Source organism: Eutrema salsugineum, unplaced genomic scaffold (assembly GCF_000478725.1).
Source record: "Eutrema salsugineum unplaced genomic scaffold, Eutsalg1_0 scaffold_8, whole genome shotgun sequence".
NCBI classification, from domain to species: domain Eukaryota; kingdom Viridiplantae; phylum Streptophyta; class Magnoliopsida; order Brassicales; family Brassicaceae; genus Eutrema; species Eutrema salsugineum.
This window is the reverse complement of record NW_006256414.1, coordinates 10457542-10474538: the sequence shown is the minus strand read 5'-3', so window position 1 is coordinate 10474538 and position 16997 is coordinate 10457542. Positions and strand designations below refer to the sequence as shown.

The 16997-nt window shown below is 39.5% G+C and overlaps 2 protein-coding genes across 2 annotated transcripts; one reads left to right on the top strand and one right to left on the bottom strand.

Annotated features, from left to right (window-relative positions):
- Positions 1–1850: 1850 nt before the first annotated feature.
- On the bottom strand, positions 1851–2660 carry LOC112088826. Its single transcript, XM_024159079.1, has one exon. The coding sequence runs from the start codon at positions 2658–2660 to the stop codon at positions 1851–1853; it is 810 nt and encodes a 269-aa protein (XP_024014847.1).
- Positions 2661–6432: 3772 nt separating this feature from the next.
- Positions 6433–7182, top strand: LOC112088825. The gene has a single exon (XM_024159076.1). The coding sequence runs from the start codon at positions 6433–6435 to the stop codon at positions 7180–7182; it is 750 nt and encodes a 249-aa protein (XP_024014844.1).
- The last annotated feature ends 9815 nt before the right edge of the window (positions 7183–16997 follow it).

Genomic DNA, 16997 nt, shown 5'->3' with positions numbered 1-16997 from the left:
TTTTTTCATAAAATAATTAAATCAAACAATTGCAATAATGAACTACATATAAAGTACCCCTCAAACGGCAGAAAGTAGTCACAATTTCGCAAGATATATGCATGTGCGCATTTATAATCTTTCTCTGTCAACCAAAATTCACTACTTTGGCCACTTGGACGACCTACTTGAGTGAATATATCCGGCATGGGTATAGAATATACGGGTACTTCACCTTCATCATACCGACTTGACCTGAAAAATTAATGATTTAGCTTTTGACTAAACCCTGAAATCAAAATTAAATTATTACTTAATTATTAGCTAAGTTATACCTTCTTCTCCTAGCTGTAGAAATGGGTGAAGCGAAGTAGTGTTCTGAGAAGTAAGATATTTCATCATTTATGTATGATTGAACTATTGAACCCGCTGGATATCTTTTATTCTTCGCCTTGCCTTTTAAACGTTTGAAAAACCTTTCAAAGGGATACATCCACATATATTGCATAGGACCACCAAGCTCCACCTCATAATGTAGGTGTATTGGTAGGTGCTCCATCACGTCAAAGAATGAAGGTGGAAAGATTTTTTCCAAATTACATAAAATCATGACAATGTTATCCTTTAAAATGTGGAGCCGAGTTTGATCTAATGATATACTACTTAAGTCACGGAAAACACTCCAATCCCTACAAAATACAATACTAAAATGTTAATATATTTATGATCAATATTATAAAAATATATGAAAGCTTACCACTATGCTTTGGTTAATGTATACCTGATAATGCAAGATGAACGCTATGTGGTAGAAGTTCTGCAAAGATAAACGGAAGCAGTTGCTCCACAAATACATGTCCATCATGAGTTTTCATTCCTGAAAGCTTACCACCATCGATGTCTGCACAACTAGCTAAATCAGCTACATAGCCATCAGGAAATTTAACCTTATGTTTGACCCATTGTAGCAAGCTTTCTTTCACTTTTGTAGACAATCTCCAAATAGGAAATGGAGCTCTACCTCAGTCATCTAGATGCAATTCTTTCCGAGAACAAAATCTTTCAATATCTAATCTTGATTTAACTGTATCTTTTGATCTGTCTTTAACATTCATCACAGTGTACATGATGTTATCAAATAAGTTTTTCTCGATATGCATCACATCAAGATTGTGTCATAGCGTTAGATCGGTCCAGTACGGTAGCTTCCAAAATATGCTTTCTTTATTCCAATTATGCCATTCTCCATAGCCGTTCACTTTATTTTCATGACCATTTCCACCACAATTTGTTGTTTTAGGTAGTTCAGCATGCCTAATACGCTCGTATAAAACTTGTTCGCCCGTTAAAGATTGAGGTGGATAATCTTAATCCATGCTTTCCCTTCAGAAATTTTTGTTTATTCTTCCATAACGGATGGCTTACAGGAAGAAATCTTCTGTGACAGTCGAACCAACATTTCTTCCCACCGGCTGGAAGAGAAAATGCATTTGTCTCATCCATACAAATAGGACATGATAGTCTTCCATGTGTCGTCCAACCCGATAATATACCATATGCTGGAAAATCACTTATAGTCCATAATAGAACAGCTTTCAGATTGAAATTTTGATTTAATGACACATCATATGTCTGAACTCTGTTATACCATAACTCCTTTAACTCGTCGATCAGTGGTTGGAGGAAAACATCAAGACTGGCTCGTGGATTATTTGGTCCCAAATTCAAAATCGTGAGAAACAAATACTCGGTACTCATGCACATATATGGCGGTAAGTTGTATGGCATCATGATCACAGGCCATAATGAGTATTTTTTGACATACCAAAAAGATTAAAACCGTCGGTACATAACCCAAGATGAACATTTCGTTATTCTTCAGCAAATATAGGCTGCAATTGTTGGAAATTCTTCCACTCTGCTGCATCAGATGGATGACACATTACTCCGTCTTCTGACTCATGCTCAGCATGCCATCTCATCAATGCTGCAGTTTTCTCTGATTGGTACAATCTCTTCAACCTATCAGAAATAGGTAAATACCACATTCGACTGAATGGGATTTTTGTTCGACCCTCACTATCCTTATATCTTGGTTTGCCACAAAACTTGCAATGCTCCAACTTCTCATTGTCTTTCCAAAAGAGCAAACAATTATCTATACATACATCAAATGTATGGTACGGCAATCCTAATTTTCGCATCAAAGTTTCTATCTCGTAGTACAAACTAGGTGCTTGATTAGCCTCCAGTAAATACTCTGTAAACAATTCAGACCATGAGTCCATGCAGCTTTCAGCTATATTATGGTCTGCCTTAATGTTCATGAATCGAGCTGCTAAAGACAACTTTGAATGACCTTCGCGACAACCATCATAAAGTGAAGTATTTGCAGCATCTAACATGTCATAAAACCGTTTTGCCTCTTGTGTAGGTTCTTCATGAACAGGTTCTTCATGAATATGATCATATCCACTTCGATGTTCATGGTATTCATGATGATTAAATGGGGTAGTACCATAAAATGTATCATTCACCATCCCAACATATACATTTCCTCTATCAAATGTTGGTGGTTGATTATCACTAGTAAAATCTACATTAGCATAATGACTATTTGTACCTCCGCTACCGACATCATAATCTTCACCATGTTCCGACCATACATAATATTCTGGCATAAATCCTATACTCTGCAAATGCTTTGAAATTGTATTTCCTGGTAAGAATTTATTATTTTTACATTTCAAAAAAGAACAGTAAAATCTACCTCCACTACTTTGTGAGAGTGGCTGGCTATTAGCAAAATTCATGAATTGCTCTAACCCTGCCAATAACTCAGTTAATATATTATTTGTGTGTGGATGAATTCTGTTATACATCCATCCTCGTGACTGATTCCACATTGGTTTCTGATGGGACTTTTTTGTTTTGGTTTTTTTTATTAAATATTTTCTTTTCTTTTTTTGGAGGCACAAATAATTTTAGTTTAATAGCAATGGAGAACAAATCTTATATAGGTAAATTTAACTAAAAGATGGGTTTTTCAAAGCCCAATGATATATTTTCCATTTGGAGTGTATCACTATTTATAGTACATGTTGACCTTGACTTTCATTCTTTTCTGTCGATGTGGGACAATTACCAATTCCACACACATACTTTATTTACCGACTACTTTGAGACGAAACAATGACAGCAGAAAAACGTCGCCAAATAGTCGCATTTGCGACAACTTAGCGACTATATTTCCCGACTAATTTTATAGTCGCCATGTAGTCGTACTTTGACACTAATTTGCGACTAAAGTTAAGTAGTGAAAAGTTAGTCACGTAATTAGCAACTACGTACCGACGAATACCTTTCGTCGTCAATTACCAACTAATTTGTGTCTGCATAAACGGTAGTCGCGTATTTTTCGCAATGTAGTTACAAATTAGTCGCAGTTATTTACGACCATAAATGTGGTCGCAAACTGTAGTCACAAAAACTGTGTTTTCTTATAGTGAAAATGAGCTTTTTGAGGCATCATTAAGCTTGATAGGATTCCTAATACTACACTTTCCCAACTTCCTTCAATATTTCTCTTGAGTGACTGAAAACTATGTTGTTCCTCCCTCTCCGGTGTTTTTGAACATTTCTGTCGAAACAAACTAAAAAGAGAATGCATGAGGTTCGAACATAAAGTTTTTGGTTAAGGGTGTGGTACTACCTAAAGATGAATTGGCCATCTAGGACAACAAAGAGTAGTGGCAATGAGCTAAATGAGCTAAAGATGTCTTAGATGTGTATCATGATGTCTGCCTAAAACCAATGATAAGAAAGTTAGATGTCAAGATTAAGTTCAAGTAAAATGAGCTAGTATATTCTGTCAGAAAAGATCTCATAGAAATCCTCTGGTATGAGTTCGTAGTGCAAGTACTCTAGCTACCGCCTAGTCTAGTACTAACCACAAAAAGAAATATCATGTAAAGTCTAGAAGCACATGGGTCTTACTCATCATAGTTTTTAGGGTTGTTTTGAAAATATGGACGTTTTTAAGTTTTAATTTGAGAAAAGGGTAGCTTTATGTTTTAATTAGTCAGGGTAGGGATATACTTTCATAATGCCAAACTTACCCTTGTTTCTGAGAGAGAGAGAGAGAGACAGAGAAATCTGTCCCTTAGAGAGATACGGACGCAGAAAATACCGTGGGTCCCATGAGTAGTCTGTGTCCGCGCGTGTAACAGCCGGGAAGAGAGCAACTCACGCGCGTGATTGGGTCGTTTTTTGGGCCTGATTTTGAATTTCGGAATGAAATTTTTAAAAACCACCTGACTGGGCCTCGGAAACTACCCAACTCATTAGACGCAAAACTACCCTTCCCATTCTCCTTTATTTTTGGCGGGAAAAATTGTGGTTAATTAGAGATAATGGAGATAAATTGGTTAAAATAAGAAACAAAGTACCCTAACCAAATTAGAAACCCTAGTTTCCCTTTCCAGAAGATGTTGAAATTGAAGGGAAAATTATGCGATGATCAAGAGGACAATAACCACGATTAGTTAGTTAATCCTATTATTGTACACCCATAGATTTGTCATTGTTATTTTCAAATTTTTTCTTTCTGGTGTTCGCTATTTGCCAGTAGTTTTTTAGATATGGTGTTCGCGATTAGCAGTGGTTGCGTTCATTCTCGTTATGGCGAGAACGTGGATAAGGTACTATACAGGAGATTGGGATTTCAAAATGGACATATCTCGTCGTGGAAAGTGCATAAATTGCAAAGATGTGTCCGGACCAGATGATTTGAGAAAACTGATTGCGCATGAGTTCGGATTAGACCCGAGAGTTGTTTCGGTGGAGATTTCCTACTGGTTTGATGATGTTCTAGCTGAGCTTAATGGTGATGGGAGTTGTCCATGTGTGATAGTTACTCCTCGAGAGTACAAATTCTTCCTTTCGCTGCATAAGTCTGATAAGTCTGTGAATTTATTTTTCACATTCAAGAAGTCAGTAAATGGTAAAATGGTGAGATTGAAACGGAAGGAAAGTCTTGAAGTTCAAATTGCTAGGGAACGGCGAAAGTCCTTAGGGCCAACAAACTTCATAGCCTCTTCTTCGGCAGAGTAGTCAACCCGATGATGAAGCAGATGATGAAGATATCGATGATTGTTTGCTGATAGCACATGCCGAGAAAGTAGAGGCAGAGGCCGCAATGAACACCTCCAAAGGTGTACAACCTGAATCTGTCTCTGTAATCCATCCTGCGTTGGGATTAGAAATGTCCCAGGAATCAGAGAAAATAGAGGCTAAGGCCACCACTAACACCTCCGTAATGTAAAACCTGATGTTCCAAGTCACGCTGTCTCTGTTGAACACCCTGAGTTGGAATTAAAAATGTCACATGAATCAGACGAGGTGAGAGATTCGGAAGAGAAGGAAGCTGATGATGTTGACGATGACGCATACGGATCTGATGATGATTATGATCTGGATTATGATTTTGACTGGTGGAATGATTATGTACTAGGAGATGGTAAGGTTTTCCATTCTAAACCTGGATTTGATGAGGATAAGGATGAGTCTGGTAGTTCAGGGCTTGTGGAAGTAGTCGCGAAGTGAGCCGAGTGATTCAAACCAAATGGACTACTCCATTGTCTTAACGGAGAGTCCTAATCATTTTCCTGGAAGAAAGAGGACTGTATGTGAGAAGGTTCTGGCTCCTCATGGAGATGATGATGATTTTGTGGAGACTCCGACAGGTGATGTCGTTTGGAGGCGTCAGAATGGCGGTGCAGATCTGAAGAAAGCGATTAAACGTACATAACTATATGGATTTCCAGATGTGGCACCAGTCTCTGATGATATGGAAGGGGATTTCAATGAACTTGATTTGTCAAATGAAGATGGAGAGATATGGGTTGGGAAAAAGTTCAGGAACAAGGAACACTTTAAAATCACGTTGGCCATCAATGCGCTGAAGAATGTAGTGACGTTCGAATTCAAAAAGCATGCGAAGAAGTACACAGTCGCCGAATTTCCAGCAAAGATATGTGATTGGAGGGTGTTGGGGTGTCAAGTTGGCGACTCTGCGTTGTATGAGGTGAGGAAGGCGTGCTTGAAGCATACATGCCACCCGGATACAAGAAACAAATTTTCTAAGCCTACGACTTCTAAAGTCATGGCGGCTCTGCTGAAGTCTAAGTACGAGAATGCAATAGTTGGTCCACGTGCGAGTGAGCTACCTGCGATTGTTCTCTCCGAATATAATATTACAGCCTCGTACTGGAAATGCTGGAAAGCTAAGGAGCTGGCTATATACTCTGCTCATGGAACAGAGGAGACTTCTTTCAAATTTTACCGATTTACCTCCATGTGCTCAAGTATGCTAACCCCGGCACCATAACGCATTTGTCAACCGAGAGAGATGAAAAAGATGGAAAATGTATGACCAGGTTTAAGTCCGTATTTATGGCATTGGCTGCGTGTATATCTGGATGGAAACATGTGAAACCGGTAGTTGTTGTTGATGGGACTCACCTGACTGGTAAGTATAAGGGTTGTCTATTAACGGCCAGTGGACAAGATTCTAATTACCAGGTTTTTCCAATAGCGTTCGCCGTTGTCGATGCAGAGTCTGACCAGACATGGAGGTGGTTTTTTGAGAAGTTGGTAGACATTATTCCAGATTCCTCTGATCTTACTATCATCTCGAATAGGCACGGTGGAATTGCCAAAGCTAAAAAGAAATGGTATCCACAGTCACACCACGGTGCATGTCTTGTCCATATCCAGAGAAATGTTCACGGTAAATACAAAGGTTCCGGTCAGAAAGGGTTGGTCGGAAAGGCTGGAAAAGCGTTCACAGTTTCTAATTTCAAGAAACTATACGCAAGGCTGAAGGATGTTGATTATCGTTGTTGGGAGTACATGGAAAAAATCTCTCTTGCGTTGTGGACTAGATCACACTTTTCTGGTCAGAGGTATAATATGACCTCCAGTAACATTGCGGAGTCTCTGAACAATGCACTATTTGCAGCAAGAGACAGTCCAATCGTTGCAATGCTAGAATTTATCAGGCGAATGTTAAGTAGGTGGCTTGAATGCAGAAGAGAGAAAATTCAAAAGATGGATGGTGACATTCCAGAAGAAGTTGACAAGTTAATGAACCTGCAGCTTGAAAAATCTGCTGCACTATCGGTTCAAGGCATTTCTTTGTGAGAGGTTGAAGTCAGTTCTGAGTTTGGTGTACGGCGGCATGTTGATCTCCTAAACAAAACTTGCTCATGTCTAGAGTTTCAGACATTGAAATACCCTTGCCGACATGCAATGGCCGCGGCTAGGCTTCGTCAAGTGGAGTACAGCAGTTTGGTTGATCCAATTCTTAAGAAATCAATTTGGAGTGCAACAGTTTGTGGCAAAATCCTATCAGTGCCCGACCTTGACGACATTTGTATCCCAGCTGAGGTGCGTGACCTGAATATTATGCCACCTAAGTCAAAACGTCAACCAGGAAGGCCTACGACGAAGAGAAAACTTTCAGCAGGAGAGTATCCTCAGGTTAGTGTACACTAAACAATTATTTTTCCCCAGTCATACTGATTACTGATTACTGATATACGCTGTTGCAGGTTGCGAAAAAAAGAAGCCAAACAAATGCTCGAGACGTGGAAATCCCGGCCATAACCGGGCAAAATGCAAGGAACCATTGGGTTGGCCGGGTGTGGCTTTTGTGTGTCTTTTGTTGTGTTTAGGAAAGAGCGAGCCACATTGTTTTTTGTTTGTTGGTTTTTTTTGTGGGGATCTCGCTTTGTTTTTCGGTTTTGTTTCTTGCGTAAACTATGTTTCCCTATATTTAAACTTGGCAAGGCATGAACTATGTTATATTTGTTATAAAATTTATGATGTTTACTGGACAAGGTGTACACAGTTTGTGTACACCTGTGACGGTGGACACAGTTTGTGTACACTGTGATGGTGGACAACATGAATCAGTTTACATTATATGGTGTATGCGCATTATGGCTTATGGCGTATGCGCAATATAGCTTATGTCTAAGTTTACATTATATGGTGTACGCATATAAATATAGGTGTATGCACATTCTGGCTTATGTTTACTTGACAAGGTGTACACAGTTTCTGTACACCTGTGACGGTGGACATAGTTTGTGTACACTTTGATGGTGGACAACATGAATCAGTTTACATTATATGGTGTATGCGCATTATGGCTTATGTTTAGGTTTAGGGTTTAGGGCTTAGGGTTTATGATGTAGGGTTTAGGGTTTTTCTTATTAAGGGGATCAAAATAATTATCAAAGACATGGTTCTGGATCAAAATAATTATCAAAGACATGTTTTAATAGCAGAGAAAGAAAACGGACAATGATCGTGTCTTTGAAATGAAATTGTAGGACATGACAGCACGGATAAACGGATTTTTCAAAAATCAAGTCATTACGTTTTTGAAAACCGCAATAATGGAAAACAGTGTATGAGGAATAAACGCGACCCAAAAAATCAAATTGGAAACAACAAAAACTAATTAAGTACCTTTTTAGAAACCCGTTGCACCGTTTGACCGACTCGTTTTGCTCTCTTTACTTTAAAATGTTTTTCCTGTCATCCTCTATAAAAACTGTCCCCTGCCTTCTTCAGTGAAAAAAGTTTCCGGAGACAGAAAAAGTTAATTACACAGAAAATTAATAGTTACTTTCTAAAAATGTACTCTGCCAAAGTGATCTCATTGCAATTGAAGGAAGTGGAGAGGAAAAACAGTCTATGTTTCAGTACAGGTATTTAATGGTTCTTTCTTTTGAAAATAGGGGAGTTTTTTTGTTTTAGCTTTTGAGGATCGGTCTTTTACATCGTCTACCTAATTAGTGTTTTGTCGATTTCATTAGGACCTGTGGGTGAGGACTTGTATCACTGAGAAGCTATCATAACGGGGCCTAAAGGTTCACCCTATGAGAATGGTGTTTTCAAACTAGACAATCACTTTCAGCTTGACTACCCTTTCGCGCCACCGAGGGTAAGGAATGAAGCATATGATTGCTCTCTCAAATTGCTGTATTTTTAGGGTTTGGGATTTAGTCAATAAAGATTTCAGTTACTAATAACACTGTTTTTGCAGGTGACGTTCAAAACAAAAGTGTATCACCCAAACGTTAATACTTATGGGAACATTTTTCTTAAGATGTTGAACCCAACTCACTTCAAGACCAACAACAGCATCAATGATGTATTTTTACTTATGAAAGAAATAAATCGTTATTGTCTTTTGCTTAATAATCTTAATTTCGATTAAATCAGGGCTTAACTGTGTATACATGTTTATGTAATTAGCTACTCACGGAAATACACCAAATGTTAACTGCCCCCAAATAAGTGAAAGACACTTTTTGTTGAAGAAATTGCAAGGATTTACGTGGAAGACAGGGCTGCTTTTGAAACCACTGCACTTGCATGGACGGTGGAGCACGCCGGAGGAGCATGAAGTCGTGAATTGTTCTATTAATTTTGTTTGTTGAATTGTGTTATTTCTTTTGCAAAAAATAAGATCACTATTTTGTTAGCGTATTTTTCTTGCGAAGTTTATGACTTATATTAATTTTTTTATATCAATTTATGCTTTTTATGTTTAGGATTTCATAAATTATCCAAGCATTTGTTAGTTTCGTCATTAATTACGTAAATATGTATCCGATATGAAACATAAGTAATCGAATATTAATTCAAAGATTCTTCATTACATACTAAAAATGAAATATAGGTGTACACTTCATATAGCCTACACATACTCGTGTACACTTGAGAAGGTGTACACCATAAACTTATTTTTAAAGCATTTCGCAGATACGCCTAGCACACCAATATATGAAGCAACCATTGCAAAGTACTCGGATCTCAGGTTCGAAATGATCAAATGCACAATGAGGCAGCTTGATGACGTCGTCGTTTGGATATGAAAATGAGTTTAAGTATGTATCCATGTATGCAGTTCCGTAAGATGAAATCTCAAGAATTAACTCCTCACCTAATTGTCGCACGCGCTCTGACTGTAGACTTCTGTGATGCGTTGCCAACAGTTGCAATGTTTGGCTTGCGGAACAAGGGTCACCCAAGCAAACGCTGAACATGGCCGACGCCAGGGTCGAGAGAGCGTCGGTGGGAACATTTGGTTTCAGCATGCTCCTACTTGCAATGAGATCTGCGCCTCGGGTTGCAAGTCTCAGGGCTTCCTAGTATCTTGCCTCAGGGTTTCCACTCGCCAAACATTTCAGAAAGAATGGGCGTCTTTCGGTTCCAGGGCATATGTCGTTGGGGACACAGCAAAGGGCATAAATGTTGCAAGATTTGAGGACATCGTCGTTGAAAACAAGCCGGAGGGTGCGCTTTCCAGCGCGGAAAATGGGTCCGAGCTGAGTCGCCAAAATGCTTCACTGCCGAGCCTCTTGAGGATTTCGATAAGAATTTCATCAGGCAAGTCTGGGAGCGTCATGTTCGGTTTAGGGTTTGTTATGTTTGGTTTAGGGTTTGTTTTCGTTGGAAAGGAGGCAAGTTTAGTTTAGACAAAGCAAAATCATCATATATGGACTTCACTGGTGTGTGGTTGGGGGGTGGAGAATTCATTATCATAATATAATAGTGTTCTGTCTTTAAGTAAATATTTCACCTAACCATTTTCTACCCACCATTTAATAAGAATAATGGTCAGTTCGCTTTTATTAAAGTGCCCGAAACTAATTTCATTTCTAATGTAGTGCGATGTGTTGGGATCAGTTTAGCAGTTATTGAAGTGCCTCTTAACTTTATACCAACCACGAATAAGGACATTTATATATCTATCCACCCTCTCTACAAATAAAGCGAATCAAATTTATTTTTCCGCACAGTTAAACAACAATGCACTACTTAGAAGATGATGTTTTAGGGTTAATAGTAAAGAAACTAGCTGAGGATGACTCCTATCATCTTGGCCCTATTATTCGTGCAGGAAAACGTGGAAGAGCCATCACGTTCACCGACGACGTGTTACGGTCTGCAGACATCTCTCGATTGGTTGAGTCACCGATCGACGTATCCCCTAACAACCCTTACCGCCCATTCTTTGAGCGTTGTCTTGGCGCCTACAATCCACAAGCTATTTATTTCGAAGCCATTAGAGTTGCCGTGCATGAGCGAAGATTGTATTCAGCGATTAGGATGCTTAACCGACTTGTCCCATGTGATAAACATGCTACTTTCGCATGTGCCATGTTTGAAATTTGCATCGGACGTCCACGACGGGCTAAAAAACTCCTCACGTATGTATTCACTCTACACGTCCCTTATGCGGCTAATGAAATGAAGCTGTTCGCGCACGACGTTATACGTCACGTATGGGAGTTCGCTCTAGGGCCGTTTCAAGATACGTGGGGTGGCCTTTGGTCCTTCCCCATCACCATACAAGAAGAACCTATAACGGAGTGTGTAGATGAGCATTACGATGGCACAAATACACCAGACTGCGAGTATTGCCTTCTACAATGCACGGCTCTGTGCATAAGATATTTTCTTTAGTTTAGTTTTTTTTATTGCAACTACTAGTTTAATTTTTGTAATAAATTAAAGGTAGAAATAAAGTGAACATCACTTCACAAACTTATTGTAACAAGTAGCTACTAAGAACGTAACTAGTTGTAACAATGTAAGTAGTAGTTTAATTTCTGTAGTTGTAACAAAGTAAGTAAACATCACTTCACAAACTTATTGTAATATTAATTCTGTTCATCTACACATTAAACCCTGCAACTACTAATTGTCTTAGCATTAACTATTTGTCAACAAGAACTACCCATCGAATTCAATATATAGTTTCATAATATTGCGAACATAGTTCACTCTACCTAAACCCTATAACCTTCCCAAAAAATGCCAGATTTACCAGATCATGTTTTCGAAATCATTGTCAAGAAAGTAGCTAAGAGTGACTGCATCTACCTTGGACCGATTATTCTGGCAGGGATCCGTGGTAGAGACATTGCATTTAGCGCGGAAGTACTCAGATCGGCATACCTATGGACATTGCATGACACACCATCTCGGATATACCCTGGTGGCGTATATCGGCATTTATTCCTGCGCTGCTTAGCCTCGAGAAATCTGCGGGCCATATTGGTCGAAGCTATAAGGTTCGTGTCAACAGAGGAGAAGATCTATACCGCCATCAGGATGCTAAATAAGCTCGTTCCATCAGACGTCTATACCACTTACAGCTGTGCCATTTTGCAAATGTGCGTGGGTCGCCCTAACAGAGGGAAAAAACTTCTAAAGATGGTTTTAAGGTACCACTATCCTCATCATTCTCGTGAACTTCGTGAAGTGGCTGAAGATATAGTATCCTTATTCTGGTCATTTTGCCCACATAATAAAGATACATACAAGAAAAAGTTCAGGTACCCTAGTTTCATTCATGAAGAAACCGACGCGTCGTGCGGAATGGATCACTATAATTTGCATTATATTGTTACTTGTGAAAAATGTTATCTTAGATGTTCGGCACATCCCATAGCATACATGCTTTAGTATCGATGTGGTATGGTCGCTTGTCGCTTTTTTTTTAAAATATAATATTTCAATATATTGTCCCATTGTTGTGGTGATTGCAAAACTAAATATGAAGATGTATTAATAATTAAATTATATTACAAAACTAAATATGAAGTTTTAAAATTTTGTAAGAGTAATTAAAATTTTTATTTTATTCGCAAACAGCCTTAGGTATACGATCCCGTATACCAATGTAGGTGGACGTATATAGGTGTACGTTTACGTATATAGGTGTAGGTATTTTTCGTTCTTTAAAAATTTGTAATATTATTTAAATTTCAAACAGTTTTATGTTTCCAATCTGTTCCTAATCCCGTATACGTAAGTAGGTGTACGTCTATAGGTATACGTTAATAGGTGTACATAAATAATTAAAGTCAATGAGATAAAATTTATGTGAATAGGTGTCTAACCAATTGCATTTCGAATTTTGTAAGGATAAATTATCCAAGCACTCTCATTTCAAACAAGCGTATATCCAAGTACATTAAAGTTCACCATTCGTCCTAAGCGTTAGCAACAGCCGGATTCCCAACAAACTCTTTGTATGAGTCCATGGCGTATTTCTCCCTTAACCTGTCAACGTAATCGTCCGTTATCAAACCCATATCCTCCACTCCAAGCCTTGCAGCATGCATCTCTAAGAATTTGGCCGCACATGGACCACAGTCACCGGATCTCGCGTTCTGATATATGCCCTCCGAACGACTCTATGTGTAAGGGTGGTGCGTTGGCATTCTGTTAATTTGCTATCCAAATAACGCTTCAATATAAATGGCATACTTTGACACACGGGCGCCATATACTGCTCCACAGCCGCTTCATCATTATGACTGATGAATGAGTCCAAAATCTTATGTTGCCCATTTTAAAGTCAATTACAAGGCCCACCAAATGCTCAGACCCCCAGTTCATCGGGACGTAGACAACGTCCACAAACCGTAGAAACATTTGTCTCTGACGATGATTAGCCCACTTTGCAGGTTTTCCCAATACAATGCCCTGAATTATTTTCCCCCAGTCATACTGATTTTTGTCTCCAGATATGAAACTGTTGTAGTAGTTGCCGATGATGGATATGAACAAGGTGCCTACAAATGCTACCCTGTCTTTCAAGTATATTTCACCTCTACGTCTCCAAAGCATGGCCATTATGACTTGCATGTGCTGACGAATAACAAAAAATAAATAACAGATAATACAGATAATTAAAGATTCAGTAGGTACTAACTATGTACTTACCATCGTGTTAACCCACTCAGTAGGGTTCGCAATTTGTAGGAAGAATTGATTGTTCACAGTATGACCAGTGACAATGCAAAAGTCGCTGTAATGAGAGCAATTGCTAATTGTTAACAATGAAAGTTTAAGGATAAATTGCTTTGCATACGATATAACTTACATGTTTCTTTCACGTGATAATAACTCCTGGAATGCCTTGAACTGGTCTTGTTCCACTGTTTCGAGTGGTTTGTACGCAGTTTTCGATCTGGATACAAATAGAGCTTTCACCTTTGAATCTGCGGTGTAAATATCTCGAATCCTGTCCGACCGTACGCGTGCACGTTTTCCTCTACCTCTTCCTCCTCTTCCTGTTCCTCTATTTTTTCTCTTTACACCAGACGATCCCTCAACTTCTTGTGGGGGTTTTGGAGTACAAGGGGTCTTCTGCGAATCATCACTTGCATCCTCAGGCGCAGTATGGTAATCTTTCGCCGCATTTGAGTCCTCCTCATTAGCCACAGCCTACAAACCACCGTAACAATAAAGCATATAACATATCAATCGTATACCTAGCGTATACCTAAAGAGTACTGTATACACATGCATATCATATGAACAAGTTTAATGTCTGACCTGTGCATCATGTGCATCTGTCTGCGTTTCATTTTTCTTATATGCGTAGCTCAATGGGTGAGCAGTCTGAGGTTTGTAGACTACTAAGGTGTCTGACCCCAAATTTGTTCGACCACCATCCACCTGAATAAGTCATAAAAAAAATTGCATAGTACACACCCGTTATGAAACTTAATAGAGTCAGCTGCTGACTAAACAATTAGCTCACCTCGTTGGGGCCAGAGGGTGGATCTTCATCCGGATTGACGAAGTAAGGAGGTGGACGAGTTGTTCCTGAATTGGCTTGTTCAGGTTCAGGGGTCTTCGTCGGAGCTTCTGGAGTCTTCAAGTACGCATGGTCCCTGAGAGAATAATGGTCCCCGCCGTAGAAAGTAGAGGTCCCTTCTTCATCATCTCTTTCTTTCTGGTGTACACCACCTTGGGGGTGTACACCATCATCATGGCGTACGCTAGACTGTGTACCATCATCACTTCCTTCTTCACCTCCATCTTCGTCTTCGTCTTCATCTTCATCCGGGTTTTGACTACCTTTTTTTGGATTCTGTCCTTCGTCATCCTGTTCCCCATCTTCTTTTGACTGGTGTACATCGTCATATTCTTCGTCCTGTTGGTATACGCCCAATCTCTTGTCCAACTCTGTCTTAATCTTACGAAGGAGCAATTCATTCTGACTTACTATCAATCTTTTAAGATCTGCAATCTGTCCACTTTCAGGGGTTTCATCTTCCGATAGATTACAAGAGTTCTTGGCCCTGCCTCTTTTCCTCTGCATCTTACGTTTTTCAGTTTGATGAGTTTTCAGTTTCTTCTTCGGTCAGGTGGATGGCTCCGGTTCCTGTTCATTGGTAACCTCGTCCTCTGCATCACTAAGATCCACGATAGGTGCCGGTGCCACAGCAACATCCGAAGGTTTGAATTTGTACCCCTCGGCCATGACTTCCTGCATGAATGCATCTTCGGCATAGGCATCCTCTACCTCATCTCCCCAACGCAATTCATTCTGTTGGTCATTGTCACCATCATCCAGTACCATCTGTTTCACAGACAACTAAGACAAAAAAACAATTGCAAAATTACCAACACAATCACAGAGTACTTATCTTATAAGACAAGTACTACAAAATAAGACTACAAATAGTACTAAAGATAATACTACAAATAATTTACCAGAGGGTCGGATTCCACGGCAAGTATGTCCCCAAGATGCAATAGTGTGATAACGTTTTGACAACCTTTGGGATCTTCAATGAAAGTCTTCAAGTTATCAGGTTGAGGAATTTTGGAAACCAACATTGGTATAGATTGGAGGGCCATGAGTTGTAGTGATAGAGGGAATCCGTAGCATGCACTGGTTTTCTGTTTAAGTTGACGACACAATCGTGTTCAAGGATTCTCCCTTTTCTAGGCATCCGTGATTGCCTTCGGAGCTTGAAAATGAGATACTGTTTTGTTAAACCCTCCCCCATGGATACAGCATGAACTTATCCAAGTCAGTCAACATCTCAACGTATTTCTCGGTGAGGGCCAGATTTTTGCTATTGCAAAAGAGAACACCGTCGACAAGAACGATTAGGGCCAATGGTAGTCGTTTCCATCTGGGTAGATCCGGGTCTTTTAGCATTTCAAGCACATCAAACACGTTCATAGCGGTCGCTCTTCCAAAACAGGTCTTTTCTGATTCCTGTCTTTCCGACATCTTCTTCTTCTTATGTGCTATCAGGTTCGGAATTGCAATTCAATCCAGTGATTTCCTTAAACTCCCGTATCGAATATCTCAGAGGCTGTCCACCAAAGAGGAACCAAATCTCGTGTTTCTTCGTGGTCACAAGTTGTCGTGATAGAAGGGCATGGACTAGTTTGGCGCTGTTGCAACATCTTGCAACAGGTAGATGGAATAACTTCCCAAACTGGGAATGAAGTAGCTTCTCAAGATCTTCAGTACCCTTTAACGCCTCGACAAGGAGGCCAATAACATTGGCCTTTGAATATATGTTCAACCGAACACCAACGGGGTAGCAACCATCGCCGAGGACCCTTTTTGGTAGTTTTTCCGAAAGGTTATTTGAACCTTCTCCATCTTCCATGCCTGTATTTGAAGCTTCTCCGTCTTCCATTCCTGTATTTGAACCAAAACAACAAATCCGAAATGCAGGAAAGATATAATATTCTGGAGAAACAGTTAAATGCAAACCAGGGGAAAATTTTGAGGGAAATGAGTTCGAAGGAGTTCGAAGGAGTTCGAAGGAGAGAACAGAGATCTGGAAAAACTACCCTATTCGTATGCTCTCATATATAAACTTCTGTAACTGTTTCTAGATGATATAAGAGTAATCAAACCGTTTGAATTAAATATATAGACATAACTACTAGAGTTCATAACCGCTAATACATAAATCAAGCCAATCAGGCGCCCCGTTTCAATCTTAATTTGAGTTAACAAACCGCCAGTACAGTTCATACAAGGTCGAAGTTCATAAAAGTAACTTACTTTTAGAATTCTGAGCAGGCCATTCTAGAAAAAGAGGAGTGAACTGTACTTTGGAGCTACACCGCCGGTGAGGATTGAGATGACTCGCGTGAATGGG

Bases quoted from the DNA above. Each gene is read 5' to 3' on its own strand.
- LOC112088826 (XM_024159079.1), bottom strand. From the start codon at position 2,660: ATGCCAGAATATTATGTATGGTCGGAACATGGTGAAGATTATGATGTC.
- LOC112088825 (XM_024159076.1), top strand. From the start codon at position 6,433: ATGGCATTGGCTGCGTGTATATCTGGATGGAAACATGTGAAACCGGTA.